Genomic DNA, 20,570 nt, shown 5'->3' on the forward strand with positions numbered 1-20,570 from the left:
AAAAATCTCAGCTAATAAACATAATACAAGAGGCAAGATATTTATTTATTTTTATTTATATTGATTAAAAGAGTATAAAAAACGATCTTAGAAAGTGTATTAGTTTGGCATCAGCTTATGGACTTTTTGCTAATTGCTATTTTTATGAAAGTTGACTAAAATATACTTAGGCAAGATTTAGCTACAGTACTTACATAGGTACTGTTCCTTAGATTCCCCTCTTAAGATTCAGTCATGTGGATTTTTTCTTATGGAATGAAAATATATTTTTTAGTTAAGTAGTCATATGACTGAATCTTAAGAGGGGAATTTAGAGAATATCACATAAAGTATTGTACCTAAATTCTGTCCAATATACTTGTACTTTTAGAAAAGTGAAGCTTGAAAATAAACAAAATAATGTTAAAAGCTAAACAAAAAAGTCATACATAGAGTCAACGAATTTGAGAAACGTGTTAAGTTATATAAGGTTGTAATTTGAACCCATTATTGAAATTATTATTTTTGCTTATTGGTAACAACCAATAATAAATTACCATTTTAAAATTTGTCATCAAAATATTGTATACATTCCATTTCTCTAAACCTTGAGGTAAAAAAGGGAAAAAAAAAAAAAAACCTATCATAACACCTCGTTGTCATAGTGACATGCCTCTCCCAATCCCATCGGATAGTTTATTCTAGACACTCACCGGTTCAGTCTCCTCATAATACACGTACGGAGTAGTACTCTCACATAAAGTAGTAAAAATTCCATAAAACCATTATTCCATGACAACTTGTTGACCAACAAAAGCCCATCTTCTCCTAAACCCCTTTTTAAAAGAAGCAACCAATGGTGCAACCATTTCAGCCATTTCTACACTCTAGCCTCTAGGGCCCTAGACTCTCTCCCTCTCTCTCACGCACACACAGTTCACACTCACTCATCACTCACAAACAGGAGGGAAAGAAAATTAGACAAAGCGTCCAATTTTAAATAATATAATAAAATATTAAAAAAAAAACCTTTTTTTATTTATTTATTAAAGTCCCTCTCATAAAACTCTGCTTCATTTTCAAGCTGTCTTTTATATGTATATATATTATATCTCTCTCTTTCTCTCTCTCCTATAAAACCCCAGCCTCACTTTCTCTCTTTCTCTTCCTCTCCTTAAAACTCTTTTTTGAACCTCTTTCCCTTTATCTCTTTCTAGAATCTTCTTCTTCTTCTTCTTTTTCTCTCTCTATTTTCTAGGGTTTTCATTTTCGGTGCTTTGGCACTGCTCGGACCGTGCGTTTTCTTCTCTAGGGTTTATCTGTGAGTTTGTGTTGTGTGGTGGTTTTTCGGCGATGGCGGCCGAGAAGCTTAGGGATTTGAGCCAGCCGATCGATGTGGCTCTGCTAGATGCCACCGTCGCGGCCTTCTATGGCACCGGATCTAAGGAAGAGGTGAGAGATTGCTTTTTTTTTTTTTCTTTTTCTCTTTTTTCCATTTTCTCGTTCTGCTCTCTCTCTGTTTGGTTCGCAGGAAAATTCGAGGGAAAAAGTTGAACTCTAGAGAGTTCTAGGGTTTAAACTATGTTAAAGAGTTTACTTCAAAGGAGTTATTTGAAACAGTCACTCACTCTCTTTTTAGTTACTCTCTCTGTTTGGCTCGTAAGAAAGTGAGGTGAAATGGAGGGAAATTTTCATTTTTTCAATTCTTTAGGGTTTAGTACTTATAAACCTTTGCTATCAGTGTATTTAGGGTTAAGTTTGGGTGTGTTTTCTCGGGAAATAAATTAGGGTTTTAGCTCCTAGTGAGAGGCATTGTGGTTCAATTACTGCATATTCAGGTTGTATTGTTTTGCCTTCTTAAACCCTGTGTTATGTTGCCCAGAAATTAGGGAAACAATGATTGGGATGTAGTAATTGTTCTACTATTTGGCTCTTTAGAATAGAGAAAGTACATTTAGTCTGTACGAATTATTATGAAAAATGCAATTGAATCAATCAGACTTAACATAATTGGTGTTATTGTTGTGCTTTCATTGTCTTGCTCACTGTTTGGCTGCTAAGAAATGTAACCTGTGGGAAATTACATTGCATCTTTTTTATTTTTGGTTCTGGTTTTACGTAGTTCTTAAAATAGTGACTAAACAATGCCTTCTCTGAATACGAGGAATTCTGACTTCTAATTTCTAAGCCACTTACTTATACTAATACAGGGCAGAGTAGTGCGTTCCTTTTTCTAATTACCCATTATCATTATCTTTCATAAGTCAAGTAGTTGAACCTATGTCTTTATTAGTGTTTACAAATAAGAACAGCTGGTAAAGCAAACTGGCCTTAACATAGCAAATGATGATTAATATGTATATTGATAAACACTGTTATTGATTTTTTATTTTTGAGAAGGACTCTGCTAAATGAAATATTTTGACAGATTTATTCTTTAAGGTGATTTATGTTCCCTATCGTGAACATAGAGTAATTCCTTTCATGTGAAATAAAATCTTGATTACTTATATATAAAAAAAGAAATATTTTGAAAGATTTTCTTCTACTTGATTATGTTCAAGGATTAATTTTTCACTTATGAGTTCTTTTTGGCGGGAACTATTGCAACTAATTGGCTTATGATTTATGCATCCATATTTTTATAAATGAAGTGTGATGTGATGCCTTGACAAACTTACATTATTCTTTTACACCTTTTTGGTTTGCTTGCTAAACTGAATGTTAATGTTTTGGGCTCAATCACAATATTTATGTCGTTGGTAAATTTTTCTTCAGTTGCAATCATTGTAGAACTATCATTTACTCAAATCTTGAATGTTATTTCTGCTGGTACATTTGTCTTTAATCTGAATGCATGGTTTTTTGATGTATGGATATTGTAGTGAAGAGGCATAATTTTGTATTTTCACTATGCGTTTGTTTTATAGTGTGTAGATTTTTTTTTTTTTCATTATTATTTTTTATGCCCTTCACACTCTATGTTGGTGACCAGAGGACTGCAGCAGACCAGATTTTGCGTGATTTGCAAAACAATCCGGATATGTGGCTCCAGGTTATGCACATTCTACAAAATACAAAGAACCTAAACACCAAGTTCTTTGCCCTGCAGGTTAGTTGACTTATTGCAGTAACAACTTGTACCAGTAATGCTTTTATTGCTTAAATTTGAATATTCTTAATCATAAACATCTATTGTAGGTCAAAGGCCATACGTTTTAGGTCATTAGGTGAGATTAGAATGATTAGATATATCGGCATAATTCACTGGCATGATCGTATCTCTTTTAGTAACCATGAATCATGTGTTTATAATGTATGTGACTTAGGAAGAACAGGTTGTTCCTGGTCAATACCAATATCTTTGATATAACTCCTGTTTCTAATTGTTTAGCCATGGATGTCTCTATTGGAACACTCTATTGGAACACTAGCCTAGATTTCTTATTTTGATAAGTAACACTAGCCTAGATTTATGAAAACCCTATCGTGTGAGATGAAATGAGTCCCCTGGTTAATTTGATATGTTATTTTTTATTTTTTTGCATCCTGTGGTTGTTGGACAGTACTCTAGCTCCATTTCGACAGTCTAGCGAAGATTGTGGAAAAAAAATGCAGTCTGGTCTTTAGGTTGTGTTAGTTAGTTAGCTCACAGGATTCAGAAATGGTGGCTGAATGTTAACTTAGTTGGATCTATGGAGCTGTATCAGTGCACAGGATAGTATTAATAAGTGGGACGAAAGCTCTTGCTATTGGAAATGATAACACCTAGAAATGATTGTCAAGGAACTTTAGTGGTAATCAATTAATACTTAGGCTTGTGCAGTGTGAGTCATCTTAAAATTTTAGTTTCATACCAATGGAATGCTTGTATCAGTAATTTTAGCTTCTGGAGAATTGCATGTTGAGCATTGGATTTTGCAAATTAATGGTTGACAACAAGCTTCTTGTTACTTATAAGTTGTAAGATATTTTATAGATGAACCAAGAAAGAGACGTTCTTTTAACACTTTGATGCTGTGTGTTGGATTGTATTTTGGAGGGGGAGGGGGGTGGGGCATAAAAGCTATCACTTATTTGGTATATAATTTTTTGAAGGACACGTGTGTGAATTTAAGTTATGCGTTTGTCAGCATTTTCATGCTTTCACTTTTTTTTTTTTACATCTTTTTGCTTGCACACTTAGAGTGAAATGATGGTTTTGTACTTCTAATTTAAACATGGTCTTTTCCAAATGTTGGCTGGCATGGCAATATGTTACTATTTTTGAGAAAAGATGAGGTCCTGTGAGAGCATTGGTTTTGGGAAATTAATTGGTTGATGTTTTGGCTATTTGGTTTTTATTTTGGCAAATGGGAACTGGATTGAATCATGCGAGAGAGGGCTAAGAGCCTAGATACTCATTTCTTACTTTTTTGTTTGCAAGCACGTTAGTTTTTTTACTTTGATAATTTTAATTTTGCTTGAGAAAGAAAGAATTCGCCTTTTTCTACCTTTCAAAAATAAACTTTCTTTTATCTGTCAACGTAGGGAAGGACTTTTGAATAGGAATATCATGATCATGATAGTGGAGCCAATGTTAGAGAAACTGGGTGTGGGTCTTTTTGTCAAAATTTGATTTCCTTGCCTCTCTTCTTCCCTGTTTATCGTTATCGTGACCTTGATATGGAGGTAGAGCTTTTAACTATGATGAATGTGCTAACTATGAATATGATGCTGGTGTGGAATATATCATATACAACAACGGTGGGGTGCTGACTATTTCTATTGATTGGACATGTTGTATGGGCTTGGTGGAATATCAATTGCTTTGGTTTAAATTAGCCTGAAAATAGCTGATCTATATTTTGTTAGAAAGATAGTGATGTGGATACAAGATACAGGCTTCCAATTACACAACCTTATGGACATACCTATCAAAAAAAACCTTATGGATGTAGACTGAAAAAGAAGATGGCTGACCAATGTAGTCCCAATTAGCTCAATTGGTAAAGAATCTCATTGGTGTTTTGGCTGCGTAGCAAGAGAAATCACAATGGACCGGATGCCATAGGTTTGAAATTCCTATTGTATCTATTAAAAAAAGAGTGAGTAGGCGACTCCACCTTCGGCATTATGGATGGAGCTTGCTACTAATTGGGCTAGTAAAATTATTTTCTATTCCTACTAGGATTAGAAGACTGCAACTCTATTTAAGGAACCCTGGGTTCAGTTTTATTATACAGTATAATTTATTAATAAAATAGCTCATGGAAATTTTCCAATGGTCTGGTGTTAACTTTAACCAACCCTATGTGTCTAGGTATATTTTTATCTTTCATTTTCTGTTCTTCAATTTTTTTGTTGCATCTGTGTTCAATCTTTCCAAAACCTATCAATGGATTCCTTATGCACATGGAGTAGTGCTTCATCAGTATTTTTCTTAGATATGTTGGTAGTTTTGTAAAACATTATCTTATAAATTTTCTCTGTTTGATGTGACATATGGGCCTTGGACCAAATGGCACCTCTCTTCATAGATAAAGGCATGTGGGGATGGGGTCAATGATCAATCTCAGTAATGTGTATTTGTATCTACCTGTAAATTTATTTGATGGGTCAAGCTTCATGGAAAATAATGTATGCCATTTGCTTGGAAATAAATTGCTATTAGGTCTATCAGATTTATGCATTTGAATTTCACATATAGTGTATGTAGCTAAATGAAATAGCTCATAGGCTTGCCTGAATCCAAAAAGATTACACAGTCCTCGTGAATGATAAAAAATACTTAAAAAAGGCATCTTATATGTTCAAAATGCTAGCCTTGGACTCAAGATCTTTGACTCTACCCTTGGCCAAAAGGCCTTCTGACACATGTACAGATTGGTCTTGCAAGCCCACGCAGGGCAATAAGATCTCATATAAAGTTTCTGTAGAGCCTATACAGGCTTAATTGTTAATGTTGATGATTCTAGGATCACTTCTGTGTCTTCATATCATCTACTTAGTGACTCCTGGCACAATTGCATTGATGTTTTTACTTTGTTGCATATGCATTCAACTGGATAAGTAATAGTTTTTGTTTTTGTTTCTGAAAAACTACTGCATTCTACTTGAGAGAGAATATTTCCTCTTGAATTTTAGCTGTTCGAAAGGGTGTTAGAATATTTCCTCTTGAATTTGCAATTATTATTCTGAATGCTGATCAAAGTATGTATTTCTGTGCTTCTATTCCAGGTCCTAGAAGGAGTTATTAAGTATCGGTGGAATGCATTGCCTGTTGAACAGCGAGATGGAATGAAAAATTACATATCTGATGTCATTGTGCAGGTGCAGCTCATATAGTGATATTTTTTCTCCCCAGTAGAGGAGTTTCATTAGTTTGCATTCTTTCTGTTGGCATCACATGCTTTCACAACTATATTTATTCTTACCTTTTAATATTTCTTGCACAGCTTTCTAGTAATGAGGCCTCTTTTCGAATTGAACGACTGTATGTCAACAAACTCAATGTTATATTGGTTCAGGTAGATTTTGCTTTTTTCCCCCTAAGTTTTGTTTAATGGATGATAACTGTAGCCCTTGGTATTTTTGTTATTTGTTGTTGCAAGCATGCATGATGGTTTATGACACCTGGGAGATGCTTATTTTATTTTATTTTATTTTAAATTTTGGATGGAGGCATGTTTTGCTTGTTTGTAGCTGAAGCTGAGCAATAGTGACTGTGCTCCTTTGCAGTCAATCTTGTTAAATTACCACTTGTCTCACAAACTTAAGTTGTTAGGAATTGGTGAACTTAATCATTTAACTATAATTCTAACACTCCCATTCACGTGTGGGTCCAAATTCCCCCTTAATAAGTGAGGCCCACGTGAGATTTTTAACATTTTAGATGGGGGTAGAGTGGAGTTAGGGATTGTATCCAAGACCTCTTGCTCTGATACTATATTAAATTATCGATTATCCCAAAAGCTTAACCTGTTAGGAAATGGTGACTATAATCATTAACTATAATCCAGACACTTCTAATTGAGTTGTAGATGTGACCTTGCATTATAATTTTGCCTACACAAATTCTCTGTTTAATTAATTCTAGCTTGTCTTTATTTGAATATAAATTGATTTTAGTTCATGTTCTAGTAATAATGTGTACTCAATATACAGATATTGAAGCATGAGTGGCCAGTCAGATGGCGAAGCTTTATTCCTGATCTTGTTGCTGCAGCTAAAACTAGTGAAACGATTTGTGAGAATTGCATGGCTATACTAAAAGTAAGTCTATTGATCTATTCTTATTTATTTAATTTGGTTGTGGAATATGCAAGTAACTTTGGCTGTTGTCTTACAGCTTCTAAGTGAAGAGGTTTTTGATTTCTCGAGGGGGGAGATGACTCAACAGAAGATCAAAGATCTCAAGCAATCATTGAACAGGTAATTGCTAGATGGCTATATTGTGAAGTGGTACTTTAGGTTGTTGTTTCTCTGGGTTTCTGTCTCTTTTGCATCTACCACTTTGTAAGTTGTGAGGGCCAATATATCTCAAACTTGATAAGTTCTGCATATTTGGGGAATTTTTAGAATATTTTGTAATTGAATTGTGTCAGAAATCAGTTATTTTTAGATCAGCCTGTTCTTGAATGCCCTATTGCTTCAGGTTGAGCTTTCAAAGTACCATCAATATCTCATCAAAAGACACCGTATCCATTAACAGCGCACACTGTATCCATTAACAGCGTACACTGTATCCATTGACAGTGTGTTATGTGCAGAAAGACCATTAAATGTCAATTTCTTGATTTCATTGAGCTTATCTGTTTTGTTTTTGATATAGTACCCTTAAATCTGCAACTCACTTTATATGTCTATCCATCTCTTATTGACAAATGTGTTTTTGTTTGTTTATAGTGAGTTTCAACTCATTCATGAGTTATGCTTATATGTTCTATCGGCATCTCAAAGAACTGAGCTTATACGTGCTACATTGTCCACATTGCATGCTTTCCTTTCGTGGATTCCCTTGGGTTATATTTTTGAGTCACCATTGGTATGTACAATCTTCTTGTGTAGTTGACCTTTTCCCTATGTAAGAAAATTATACTGGAACTTACCTACTGTGTTGTGTCTGTGTCTTAGCTTGAGACACTCCTAAAATTCTTCCCTGTGCCAGCGTATCGGAATCTTACCCTTCAATGCTTAACTGAGGTGTGTTGTTGTTCGACTGTAATTATATACAAGTAATTATAGTTTTTTATTTGGAATTGTTGAGCGATCGCTGTTTATTTTTTGTTTTTGCAGGTTGCAGCCCTTAATTTTGGGGACTTCTACAATGTGCAGTATGTTAAGATGTATAGTATCTTCATGGTGCAGTTACAGGTGTGTCTGAGTGTAATTACTTCTACGGTTTTATCTGCAAGTGTATATTTGACAAATAAGATTTGTAGATATATTAAACATTTTATTCTTTTAGTTTTTTTAATTTTTAACTTCAATTGTTCTTCTATTTTCTATTTTTGTTAGCTTGAATTCTTGGGTCTTTTTGATGTTGTACAGGTTATTCTCCCCCCTACTACAAACATCCCTGAGGCTTATGCACATGGAAGTAGTGAGGAACAAGTGAGTGTTTCTAATTTTAGAGCTCAAAGCCTAATTTTTCTCTGTGCTTGTAACTAAAGTATTATTTTTTTTTGGTTGTAACTTCAGGCATTTATTCAGAACTTGGCACTGTTTTTCACTTCATTTTACAAGGCAAGTTTCTTTTCCCCAGTCATGTTGGACGATATTTACAATAAAATTTAAGCCATTTTTACATGAGTGCATCTGAAATTTGGGCTGTATCTTGACAGTTCTTACCTTGCCAGTTGCATGTCAGGCAAAAAGCATATTGGGCCATTTATTCTTAGTTTTCATGTAATTTAGAGAGGCATAGGACTGCACACGAGATTGTCTTTACTTACCAAAAGGAAATCCATATAGTTAGGAAACACTTGGTATATTTATATAATTATTTACAATTATGTTTAACTTTACGTGTAATCATGAAAATGTGCTTTGCCTTGAACTGTGCAAATTAAGCACAATGGAAAAGGTGAGCGTGCATGTTTGTGTGCTTTTTGAACACTATGCATGTGTGCATGATTGTTTGTTTGTATTTAAATTCTAGGATATTTTTTTTCATGTTATTTTCTTTGTTATACCATAGGATTTGGTGTTACATATTATTTCATCTGCATTTCTTGGCTGACTTCCAACTGTTTATATGATTGCATCAGGCCATCATCACTCTGTTGTTAAGAGTTATTGCTTCACTGAAGTCTGTTAGGTTGAATTGAATACATTGGCATGCCATCATCACTTCTAACCATGATTATTCCTTGAGCCTTTGATTACTATGTTGCTTACTTGCATTTGAGAACTATGCAGCTGATGACCTTCACTTTATGCAGTTTCATATTCGAGTGCTAGAAGTTACTCAAGAGAATATAAATGCTTTGCTAATGGGTCTTGAATATCTTACTAACATCTCATATGTGGACGACACTGAGGTTTTTAAGGTATGTGTTTCCCTCTCTCTCTCTCTCTCTCTCTCTCTCTCGCACGCGCGCGCACTTGCTCACAAAATTTGCAAGGTTATGATATTGTTTCCACCATACTGTATGATTGAACAGGTTTGCTTGGATTACTGGAATTCCTTGGTTTTGGAACTGTTTGAGGCACACCATAACATTGATAATCCTGCAGTAGCAGCTGCAAATGTGATGGGACTGCAGGTATTAATGATATGTTCAGATGATTTTGTTTGTCCCTTTGGCATAAGAGGGATCCTGCTTGAAAATTTGGAGAAACTATCATGAAGTTACATGTGGCTGACCATGATTAGTCTGTTGAGGATATATAGTTGACCTAAAAGTTTTGGGACTTGGGCTGGGTTGTTTTTGTACTATCTCAAAGTTAATCTAGTTTATTTTCTTCTTTTAACACTTGTGGTTTGTTCACCTTCTCATACATGCTTTTTTTTTCTTCTTATGTGGCCCCTTTTTTTATTTGCTTATGAGCCTTTTAGTTTGTCCTTTTCTCCTCTCCCTTTTTACTTTTCTTGTTCACATTCAATGTGGAATAACGGGGTGATCTGTGTGTTGGGAGGAAGGTGTACTGTGCCCAATTTTTAGTAACAAGATGTTGAGAAGAAGATTTGTCCACGGACATGCCATATTAGCACTTCGAATTCTTCTTCTCATCTTGGGATTGATGCAAACCATTATCATTCTTTTCTTTTTGGGAAATTCACTAGCAGATTTGTTATCCTTGGGTTTCTAAAGTCCAGCTTAAAATTTCAGAACCCTAAATTGGTCTGGGAGGAGAAGCTTGTTCCTGATTTTTTCTGTAGGAGGTTTCATGTTCATTTTTTCTGTAATATGTGTGTTTATGCAAACATTATTGCCAGTCTTGTGAACTCATACAGTTATATAACTAGACTTCTTTTGTATGTGACACAAGCCAATCTTTCTCTCACTATCATGGGTCATATAAAGCCTTATTGGTGTATTTGTAATTAATCAATCAGATGCCGATGCTTCCTGGTATTGTTGATGGCATTGGTTCACAAATTCTTCAGAGGCGGCAGCTTTTTGCCATTCCAATGTCAAAGTTAAGAATGCTTATGATTTGTCGAATGGCTAAGCCTGAAGAGGTTCTCATAGTTGAAGATGAAAATGGGAATATTGTTCGTGAGACCATGAAGGACAATGATGTTCTTGTTCAATACAAGGTAATAAACCTCTCTTTACTGGTATCTGAATATAGACTTTGATATATAGGCTCTGGATATGGATGTGCATCTCCATTTATTTGAACCTCATGCTTTGCAATAGCCTAGCTGCTACCCATCTCCCCCACCCTTCCTCTTGAAAAAAAAAAATAATAAAATGATGTGCATTCTTGTTATGATGATTTTGGATGAATAAGAAGTTCTAGCTTGTCAAGAACGATGGTCCTGCACAAGTATTAGGTAATGGCATCCTTATGTTATGTTCGGTGCATATAGGAAGACACCGAGTATAGTTCTATTGCTAACACAAAGAAATATGTTGCCCCTTACGATATCTATTGATATATATATATATATATATATATATATATATATTAAATGTACATGCTTTGACTTGTAATAATAATCAATCGTATGGATATTTCTGTAGCTTATTGGTTCACTTTGCAGGGGTCAAGATGTTGACACCCTGGCTTTTCACCATGGGAATATTAGTTGAATAAAATAAATTTTTTTTGATAAGTGGTTGAATAAAATAAATATTGATTTAACGTTTTAAGTTATAGTGGCTTGTACATTGGAGTAATCATTATGAATTTTAAAATGTCTGTTTCTATGGTTAATCAAAGTTCTCTGGTGCAGATAATGAGGGAGACTCTTATCTATTTGTCTCATCTTGATCATGAGGACACTGAAAAGCAGGTAAAGTATCATGATGGCAACTGTTGTTCTAATTTTCGATCAGTAACATTTTATTAGAAAGAGGTGAAACCTAATTATACAAGTTGTATATGAAGAAATCTTCTAAATAAATAAAATTGGATATCATTGAGGAAACCTACAAAACAAAGAGGAGACATTGTCAATCGCATTAAACCATTCGTACATTGCTAATGGCAGTTGTAATTTCTATCTCTCTCTGAATCATAAGACACAGATACTGTTATGCTGTGTTTCTCTGAATCATAATGGTGGTGGTAACAGCAAGGAATTGTATCCTTAAACAGTTGCGAACATATTCTCTTTTTTTGTGGTCCAATGATGAGAATGAATCATGTTCTAGCTGGTTTTCAGTTAGTCATATTGTTGAATGGGCAATTGTTTGCGATCTGTAATAGGAAAAAATATTTTATGGACCATCAACTGAATTTATTAGTCAAAATATTTATTATTTATTTATTAAATTATTATTTATTGTATAATTATCTTCAACCTCTCCCCAACATGAGCCACTAATTATCCCTGTCACTCCTCTTAATAAAAAGTCGAGTCCTACACGGGTAAGACCGTTTTGATCGAGTGGTTAAGATGTAACCCAAAAACTGATGCATTTGACTGTGAATAACCTCCTTTATGATACACTAATGCTGGTGCTTCTCTCTTTGTCCTTGTATTCACAGATGTTGAAGAAACTAAGTAAGCAATTGAGTGGCGAGGATTGGACTTGGAACAACTTGAACACATTATGCTGGGCAATAGGATCTATATCTGGCTCCATGATGGAGGAACAGGTATGATTTACTCCATGTTCCTAGAAAAGAAGAGATTTGTTCTGGATTTGTTATGATGTATGAGAATTGTTTGTTTAAAATGAAATCTTGTTCCTCTCTTTTGGTAGTAATGCGTTATGGTAACCCTGCCCATCTTCTTTCTATGGTACCTGTATTTTGTGAATGCTACCATTGAATTTTGTGAATTATCCATTTTTTTGTTTTGATAGGTAATAAGACTTTTATTGAGAAAAAAATTAAACATCATGTTCATGATGGTGAACACTTTGAACTAGAAAACAAAAACAAAAAGATCAAGAGCTAAAGGAAATAGAAACTAAAAAATCATCTGTTGTTTTTCAAAAATGTTGTATAGTTGGATAAATTTAATGGATGAAATATCTCCTAGTATGTTCAAGTTGATATTTGACTAGTGTGGCATGAGGAGAGCATGTTCCTTATAGTCTAAGTTTGGGCTTGGCATAATATAGGAAATAAACTCGTTGATCTATTATTTCTGTCAAACTTTTCCTATGCTAGAAAAACATGCATACAAGAGCCATTGATTTTTCTGATGCAAATGCTGTTTCCATTTTGTTGTTACATTTATCCATCAAACATGGTCCTTTTCTTCCACAATATTTGTATGGGTTCTAAATATGTCTTGACATTTCTGACACTCTCACTATATTGGCAGGAAAACAGATTCTTGGTGATGGTCATTCGTGATTTATTGAATTTATGTGAAATCACAAAAGGGAAAGATAATAAAGCTGTTATTGCTAGTAACATTATGTAAGTATTCCTGGTGCAAAAGTTTATTGGGCATCTGCAACTGGCTCCTCCACAGCTTAGGCATACCGCATTTTGGTGCTTCCATCATACTATTAGAGTATTTTTTTAAAATGAAATCTCTTAGTTACTTGTCCATTAGGGTAATAGTGTAGTTTCTGAGTACAATGGCATGGTATGCCTTGAGCGGTCCTTGGGGGAACCAAGGACAAACTGATTGTAGGGAATATGTTCTACATTTTTGGTATTTGTCGTTGCCTGTTTCAAATTTGTAATTGCTGGTTTTCTTGGCAGGTATGTTGTTGGGCAGTACCCAAGGTTTTTAAGAGCCCATTGGAAATTCTTGAAGACTGTTGTGAATAAGTTGTTTGAGTTCATGCATGAGACTCATCCAGGAGTTCAGGTGATTTTATTTTATGATTTTTAATATCAGGATCTAGATGTTATTGCACCTAATAGGATGAGAAATTGTGTGTAATATATTAGCTCAGATGTCAACAATAAGATTTGGAATTTAATGTGGTCATACTTGTTTAAAATTACTTTGTGAAAGTTACATGTCCCATTTTTAACTCTTAAAATTTTTAGATATGGAAGTTTTTTTTTGGAAGGAGTATTGTTCTTTATGTTAAATATGATGCCTTTAGTAAATGTTACGGTAAATTATATAGAAGAAATAATGATAGAATTGCATTGATTCCTAAGGCATAATAACTAAAGTAAGCACTAGCATCAGCATGTATCCGCAATTTTGCAATGTTTACCCATGTTATGCTTTCAGTTCCTCTAATGTTCTCTTGCACCTAAGTACGGTTTTGCTTTGAGTTCTTGATAATTGTAAAGTTTCATGTTCTGGTATAAGATGCTTAGCCAGGGGCTAGAAGTAAATGAATGGGAGGTTCTGTATACATTCTTTAAATCTCTGAAAGCCATGAAAGATATACATTTACAATGCAATATCCACCATATATGACAGTTCAACTGCATATTTGTCTGTATTTGTATCCTTGTCCCAGATGCGTCTGCATAAATATTGTACTTGTACATAATGTAAAATGTCTGTGTGGATAGTAATGTCGCATAAAAATTTATGTCCTAATTCGACAAAATAGAAATTGATTCCTGAAGTAGAGTCTAAAAGTAGAAGATTTACTGTTTCGTTTTCTATCTCCACCCTTCTATTACCATTATGTATAACAGTGGTCTTACTAGATTGAAAGCTCTGGACTGAATTAATGTTGCCATATATATATATATATATATTGCATGGATTCCCCTTAAAACTTTCGTTAATACCAAATATTTGCAATTTGTGGTGTGTCTGATTTTTGAATTGTCTAATTTAAAGTTAAACTTATGTTGATGAGTTGGGGATTCCCTTTTTGAACACAAAAACATTTGCATAGGATATTCAAAAAAAAAAAATCAAAGATATGCCCAATTTTCAATGCCCTATATCCCCCCCCCCCTTCCTCTATTTTTATATAAAATTATATGTTATTGTTTTATTTGCGTTTTGTTTTGCATGGTCTTGTTTTATAAACCCATGTATTGAATTCATTTCAGGATATGGCCTGTGACACATTCTTGAAAATTGTTCAGAAGTGCAAGCGGAAATTTGTAATTGTACAGGTAACATTTGCTTTAGAATTTTCTAATTTCAGTTGGTGTTGAAAACCTTGTATATTTCTGGTACGGTGACCCATGTGTTTCTATTTGGCACTGTGCTCCCCCCATACACTTTCACAAAGGAGGGGGGGGGGGAGTGGAAACTTACCACACGTTGATGATATGCGTCTCTTATTCTCAGGTTGGAGAGAATGAACCATTTGTGTCTGAACTTCTAACGGGCCTTCCGACAACCATAGCTGATCTTGAGCCACACCAGATTCATACGTTCTATGAATCTGTATGTATTTTATATGTCCTTACTAAATCTGTTAACAGAGGATTTATGCTAGATTTTACCGTTTCTTTTTATTTTTTATTTTCAGGTTGGTCACATGATACAAGCGGAATCTGATCCCCAGAAGCGGGATGAATACCTTCAGAGGTTGATGGAGCTCCCAAATCAGGTTTATTTTGATTTGGAATTTGCTTGTCCAACTCTCTCTCTTGTGCGCCCACACACACACACACACACACTCAAACAATTTGCACAAGATATCTTCCTAGCTTGTGGCTTAAGCTATTGCATGCCATTTCTTTTGATGCAGAAATGGGTTGAGATCATAGGTAAGGCGCGTCAAAGTGTTGATTTCCTGAAGGATCAAGACGTAATCCGGACTGTGCTTAATATATTGCAGGTGTTGCTTTCTAATCAACCTTGTAACTTCCATTAGATCTATTTGATTGTTGCTGTATGTAAGATACACATAAACTAATCTATGAAGTATTTTTAATGGCTTTAAGAGGCTTATTGGTGCTTCAGATTAAATTTTGGTAATGGCAATTCCACTCTTTCGATTGGGCCCTGCCCCTAGCTGATCGGAATGTTTGGAGGAGTCTTAATCAGGGAATGGCAGGTACAAAGCTTGAGAGTAAAGCCTGTCTTGGTTGTGGGACAAGGGAACAGTTAAGGGGGTGCATTATAAATATTCTAAATTGACACTGGTTTTAAAATCTCTGTTTGTACCCCTGTGTGCATGTGGGAGATTGGGCTAGTTTTATTGTGCAAAATTTTATTTGATTCAGTCATGTATCAGTTTCTTGTGGAATCCAGTATGGGGTACCCCCCCAATAGTTTTTGGTTTTCTTTTAATTTTATAATGTCAGTGTCAACCCGAAGAGGTTTGTCTTGCTGGCCTCATGCGATCCATGAGGTGTGTGTGTGTGTGTGTGTGTGTGTGTAATGGGGGAGCTACACTTGCCTGGGGGATAAGCCAAGGCCCTCTTAAGAGTCCTGGACACCAGTGTTAACCAAAAAAAAAAAAAATCAATGAGAAGTGTGGTTTCTGTTGGGCTCTTTGGAAATTGTGGAATAGAAAGTTATGTTTGAGTGTTGTTTTTACTAGTCCTGGCTTTTTAGGTATGGGCAGGGTGAGGATTGGTGGGTATACCAGGTGGCTTGGTTGTGGGTAATATTAAGTGGGTTATGAAATGATGCACCACCTCTGGTATGCAGTTGTAAATTATGAATTCTGTGAGAAGTGGTACGTTCTCCTTGCTGTATTACAGTAATACACAATAGGACTCCGTGTCCATGATGGGGTAACTTTTCTTGCAGAAATCTTCCCATCGTTCTCTAAGTATTCTTTTGTCTTCCTCTAATGCCATGTTTCATTCTTTGAATTTTAAGGTTTAACCTGTTTTTCCTCACTTACCGGTTTGTTTAATTGTTGGTAAGTTCATTGTCTGATGGATGATGTCTTATTTCATACTTTTCAAATTTCAAATGCACCTATATGACCTTTTTCAAGATGCATCTAAGAAACTGTGAATTTATACACGACCTTATTGAGGAAAATATATTGTGCTAATTTTTGTTGCAAATTACCTCGTTTTTGTGTCCATTACACTGAGTGTTTTTAATTTGTTACTGTTGTGTTGTCTGTTAGATTTTTTGTTTGTGTGCCTCTTGTGGAGTGTGTTTTGAAGAAGTCATTGTTGCTTTGCAGACAAATACTAGCGTTGCCAATTCACTTGGAACATATTTTTTATCTCAAATTTCTCTGATCTTTTTGGACATGCTTAACGTTTACAGGTATAGTTATCTACATTTATGTTTATAAAAGTTAGTTTTATTGCTGGTATTATCTAATGAGTCTTTAAATTTTTGTAACAGAATGTACAGTGAGCTTATATCAAGTAGCATTGCAGAAGGAGGGCCCTTTGCATCTAAAACATCCTACGTGAAACTTTTACGGTAACATTTATGTTGATTCTTCTTTAGTTTGCTATGTAAGGCACAAATCTTGTTTATCTTACCTTCAATATGATCCATGAATCAGGTCGGTTAAAAGGGAGACTCTTAAGCTCATTGAGACATTCTTGGACAAGGCAGAAGATCAGCCACAAATTGGAAAACAATTTGTGCCCCCGATGATGGATCCTGTTCTTGGTGACTATGCTAGGAACTTGCCTGATGCTAGGGAGTCAGAAGTTCTCTCACTTTTTGCCACAATAATTAATAAGTACGCAATGTTCTTCTCATGGTGTTGATCATGCTACTTTCCATGTATTTTGTTTTTTTAGATAACTTTTCTTGTATTTTGTTGGGGAGAAGAAAAGAAAATGTGTTTCCCTTGCAAATGACAATTTACATGACTACAATTAATGATGGCATATATGCGCAATTTTGAGTTGGAAAAATAAAACTTTTTGTATATTAACACTCCCCCTTCCAATAGAATTTGGAGGTAGAGATATTGGTGGACATGTTCAGAGAATAGCATAATTCTTAATTCTGTTGGGCATTCAAATTTCCTTTTCCTATTTTAAGCCTTATGTTAACTGAACTTCAGCACTGAGGATTTCTGTGTTTTATTTCTTCTAGATCTTCTGATCTTGTTATAGGGATAAAATGACATTCCGTCACCCTTGCAATATTTCCACTTTATTCTGATCCCTTGTTGCCTTACTGGGAGGCAGAGATCTTTTCTTATCTTAATGTTTCATTTTCCCCATCCTTCATATGTAGGTATAAAGCTGCAATGATTGAAGATGTGCCTCGCATATTTGAAGCAGTTTTCCAATGTACATTGGAGGTCAGGATTTAGCTAATATATTTTCTTGTTTTATATATCTTTTATGGGGCTCTTTTAGAGCTCGGTGTTGATCACACTTTTCAACACAGATCAAGATGTCCAACCAGTGTATGTGGTAATTACTTTACTACATAAACTGGTTGAACATCTTGGACTGTATTAAAAAAAAGCCTTAAAATGTTGTAAGTTCTCTCATATAACATCCTGATATTGGTTTTTCTCACCATTTTGTTTTTATTTTGGTTATTTATTTATTTATATATTTTAGAGTTTATGCAACCTTAATATTAAATGGCTTACCAACAGTAAAGAAATGTTTTTGCATGTTTTACTTGCACTAGGCTATGTGGCAACTGACATGTTGTTTCTAAAGTCCTTTGTGTGTTGGTGATATGTATCATAGTGCAAATTATTTGAAACCATTGTGTAAATTTAATTTTAAACTGTATATCTTGCTTCAGTTGTTTGGCTAACATGTTAGGGATCTTTGTGCCACAGATGATCACAAAAATTTTTGAAGATTACCCAGAGCATCGGCTCAAGTTTTTTTCATTACTTCGTGCAATTGCTACACATTGTTTTCCTGCATTGATTCGTTTATCAAGTCAGGTTTGTGTTAAAATTTTCTTGTGTATCTGCCTTTTCACATTGTTTTTGAATCCCTGATATGATTAGTTTCTCTTTTGAGGTTTCCTATGTGCATAATTTTATTGCTTATATTTTCGTTTCATGTTATTATGTTGTTTTTACTCATTCAAATGAGCCAACTTATTCTTCTCTCTCTCTCTCTCTCTCTCTCTGTTGTCCAGCAACTGAAGCTTGTCATGGATTCCATTATATGGGCATTTCGGCACACAGAAAGGAATATTGCTGAAACTGGGCTGAATCTTTTATTGGAGATGCTGAAGAACTTTCAGGTGTTGTTTACTTATTTTATTGGAAACTTGCTAATGTTTTATACTGCAGGATGCTAACAGTATTTTTGGTAAATTTTCAGAATTCCGAGTTTTGTAATCAATTCTACCAGTCATACTTTTTGCAAATTGAGCAAGAAATATTTGCTGTGTTGACGGACACTTTTCATAAACCCGGTTTCAAGTTGCATGTCTTGGTGCTACAACACTTGTTTTGCCTGGTAAATATCTCATAATGCCTTAACTAGTTGAGAAGCCTACAGTTACTATGATTGATTCCCCCCCCCCCCCCCCCCTTTTTTTTTTCTTTTCTTCAGGTGGAGTCTGGTGGGTTGACGGAGCCATTGTGGGATGTTGCCACAGTTCCTTATCCATATCCAAACAACACAATGTTTGTTCGTGAGTACACCATAAAACTTCTGAGCACTTCATTCCCCAACATGACTGCAGCAGAGGTATATCGAAAAGAAGTTTGATCCCCTCTCCCCTTCCTTATTGCCTTTTTCCCCTGGTTGCATATGACTAATTTGAAAGGGAACTTTCAGGTCACGCAATTTGTGAATGGACTGTTTGAGTCAAGAAATGAGCTCTCTGCATTTAAAAATCATATAAGAGACTTTCTTGTGCAGTCAAAAGAGTTTTCAGCTCAGGTAAGGATCCGCTCTTCTCTGCTATATTTGTCCTTCTAAAGATTAAATGGCTGTCTTTTATTGAAAAATATTAGTTTTCGTGTGGTGATTGAGAGTTTCATTTTTGCACAAGTTACTTGAGGCAGTGCTTATTTCTAATTTTAAAGCTTAAGATCGAACGATAGGTTTATATAATATAAACTATAAAAGGTTATAAGGGAAATTGTGGAAATTTCAAAAAGTTAAGTCAGTCTCAATGGTATGAAGGACCAAATTAGTTAACCAAAAAGGTTCAACTCAGGTTTGTGCATTACAAATGTTGCTTTATTTTTTAAACCAAGTGATGTGGTTCTTGGTTGTTACCATAAGCGTATAATAGCCTTGTGTGAATTTGGTTTGGAGTAAAATAACAAAATTTACTCACTAGTGGATTGTTGAAACATCCATAATGTTAAAATGGAACAATTAAGTGTAGGGGTCATATTTGGGTTTTTATTTTTTAAAGTCCAGAGTAAGGCTGTTTGAAATATATAAGCTTTGTAGTTTACCTGGTGTTTGGATTTGTGATCTGGTATGTTTTGCTGTGAACAATTTGACTTCTTTGTCTTAGCAATATTTTTGTACTTCAAATTGTACTGACAATGGGTGCGTGTTCTGTGAATGCTTATTTTCTTTGTAGGACAACAAAGACCTTTATGCAGAGGAGGCTGCTGCTCAGAGAGAAAGAGAGCGACAGCGGATGCTTTCCATTCCAGGGCTTATTGCACCCAATGAGATACAAGATGAGATGTTGGACTCATAAATGGCTGATGCTGATGTGAATCTAATGTCATGGACTTCTATAACTCAGAGTTGCAAGCGGGCTCCTTGATTCATTTTTACCAGATTCTGTGGATATGAGCAGAAAAAAGCAATTTTCCCTATGTGTCCCTCCTGTTCCCCAGAGTTTTCTTGTTGAACCTTGTATAAATCAGTAAGGTACCTGGGTGCAATGGTTGGGCTGCCGGCGATACTGCCTATTGGTGGCTGTGTGTAGGTTATTTAGTTACTAATGGTAGGGGGATAAAAAGAGTCATTATACGGGTTTTGCTTGATCCAGCTTAATATTTGTATTGGCAGGATGAGATGCAGACAGTTTAAATGGCTCATTTTCAAGTATTGATTATTCATCTTTAGGTGTAACGTATACTAACCCTGGAGGGTTGTGTAGAAATTCAATCGGTTTTTATTGATAGAATGTGATATGTTTTGGTGTTTGGTTTAAGGGCTTCTTTCTTTTCCCCAACTATTTAAAAGTTTTTAGTGATCTCCCA

General features: G+C 35.0%; 1 protein-coding gene across 1 annotated transcript; it reads left to right on the forward strand.

Annotated features, from left to right (window-relative positions):
* The first annotated feature begins 1,111 nt into the window (after positions 1-1,111).
* Positions 1,112-20,521, forward strand: LOC142619285 (protein EXPORTIN 1A). Its single transcript, XM_075792347.1, has 32 exons — positions 1,112-1,431; positions 2,975-3,091; positions 6,199-6,291; positions 6,417-6,488; positions 7,126-7,233; positions 7,310-7,392; positions 7,867-8,005; positions 8,095-8,163; positions 8,257-8,334; positions 8,512-8,574; positions 8,662-8,706; positions 9,405-9,512; positions 9,627-9,728; positions 10,523-10,726; positions 11,369-11,428; positions 12,127-12,237; positions 12,914-13,011; positions 13,303-13,411; positions 14,575-14,640; positions 14,819-14,917; positions 15,003-15,083; positions 15,225-15,314; positions 16,626-16,711; positions 16,793-16,873; positions 16,959-17,141; positions 17,648-17,714; positions 18,213-18,323; positions 18,524-18,631; positions 18,712-18,849; positions 18,946-19,083; positions 19,174-19,278; positions 19,937-20,521. The coding sequence occupies exons 1-32, from the start codon at positions 1,333-1,335 to the stop codon at positions 20,057-20,059; spliced, it is 3,234 nt and encodes a 1,077-aa protein (XP_075648462.1). The 5' UTR covers positions 1,112-1,332; the 3' UTR covers positions 20,060-20,521.
* Positions 20,522-20,570: the final 49 nt, after the last annotated feature.

The sequence above is a fragment of the Castanea sativa genome, chromosome 12, assembly GCF_040712315.1.
Source record: "Castanea sativa cultivar Marrone di Chiusa Pesio chromosome 12, ASM4071231v1".
NCBI lineage: Eukaryota > Viridiplantae > Streptophyta > Magnoliopsida > Fagales > Fagaceae > Castanea > Castanea sativa.

What these genes read in the sequence shown, in the direction of transcription:
- LOC142619285 (XM_075792347.1), top strand. Translation starts at nt 1,333, where the DNA reads ATGGCGGCCGAGAAGCTTAGGGATTTGAGCCAGCCGATCGATGTGGCT. An exon ending in ATGAGGACACTGAAAAGCAG is followed by an intron (nt 11,429 to 12,126) that starts GTAAAGTATCAT and finishes TTGTATTCACAG; the next exon opens with ATGTTGAAGAAACTAAGTAA. An exon ending in TGATGGAGCTCCCAAATCAG is followed by an intron (nt 15,084 to 15,224) that starts GTTTATTTTGAT and finishes CTTTTGATGCAG; the next exon opens with AAATGGGTTGAGATCATAGG.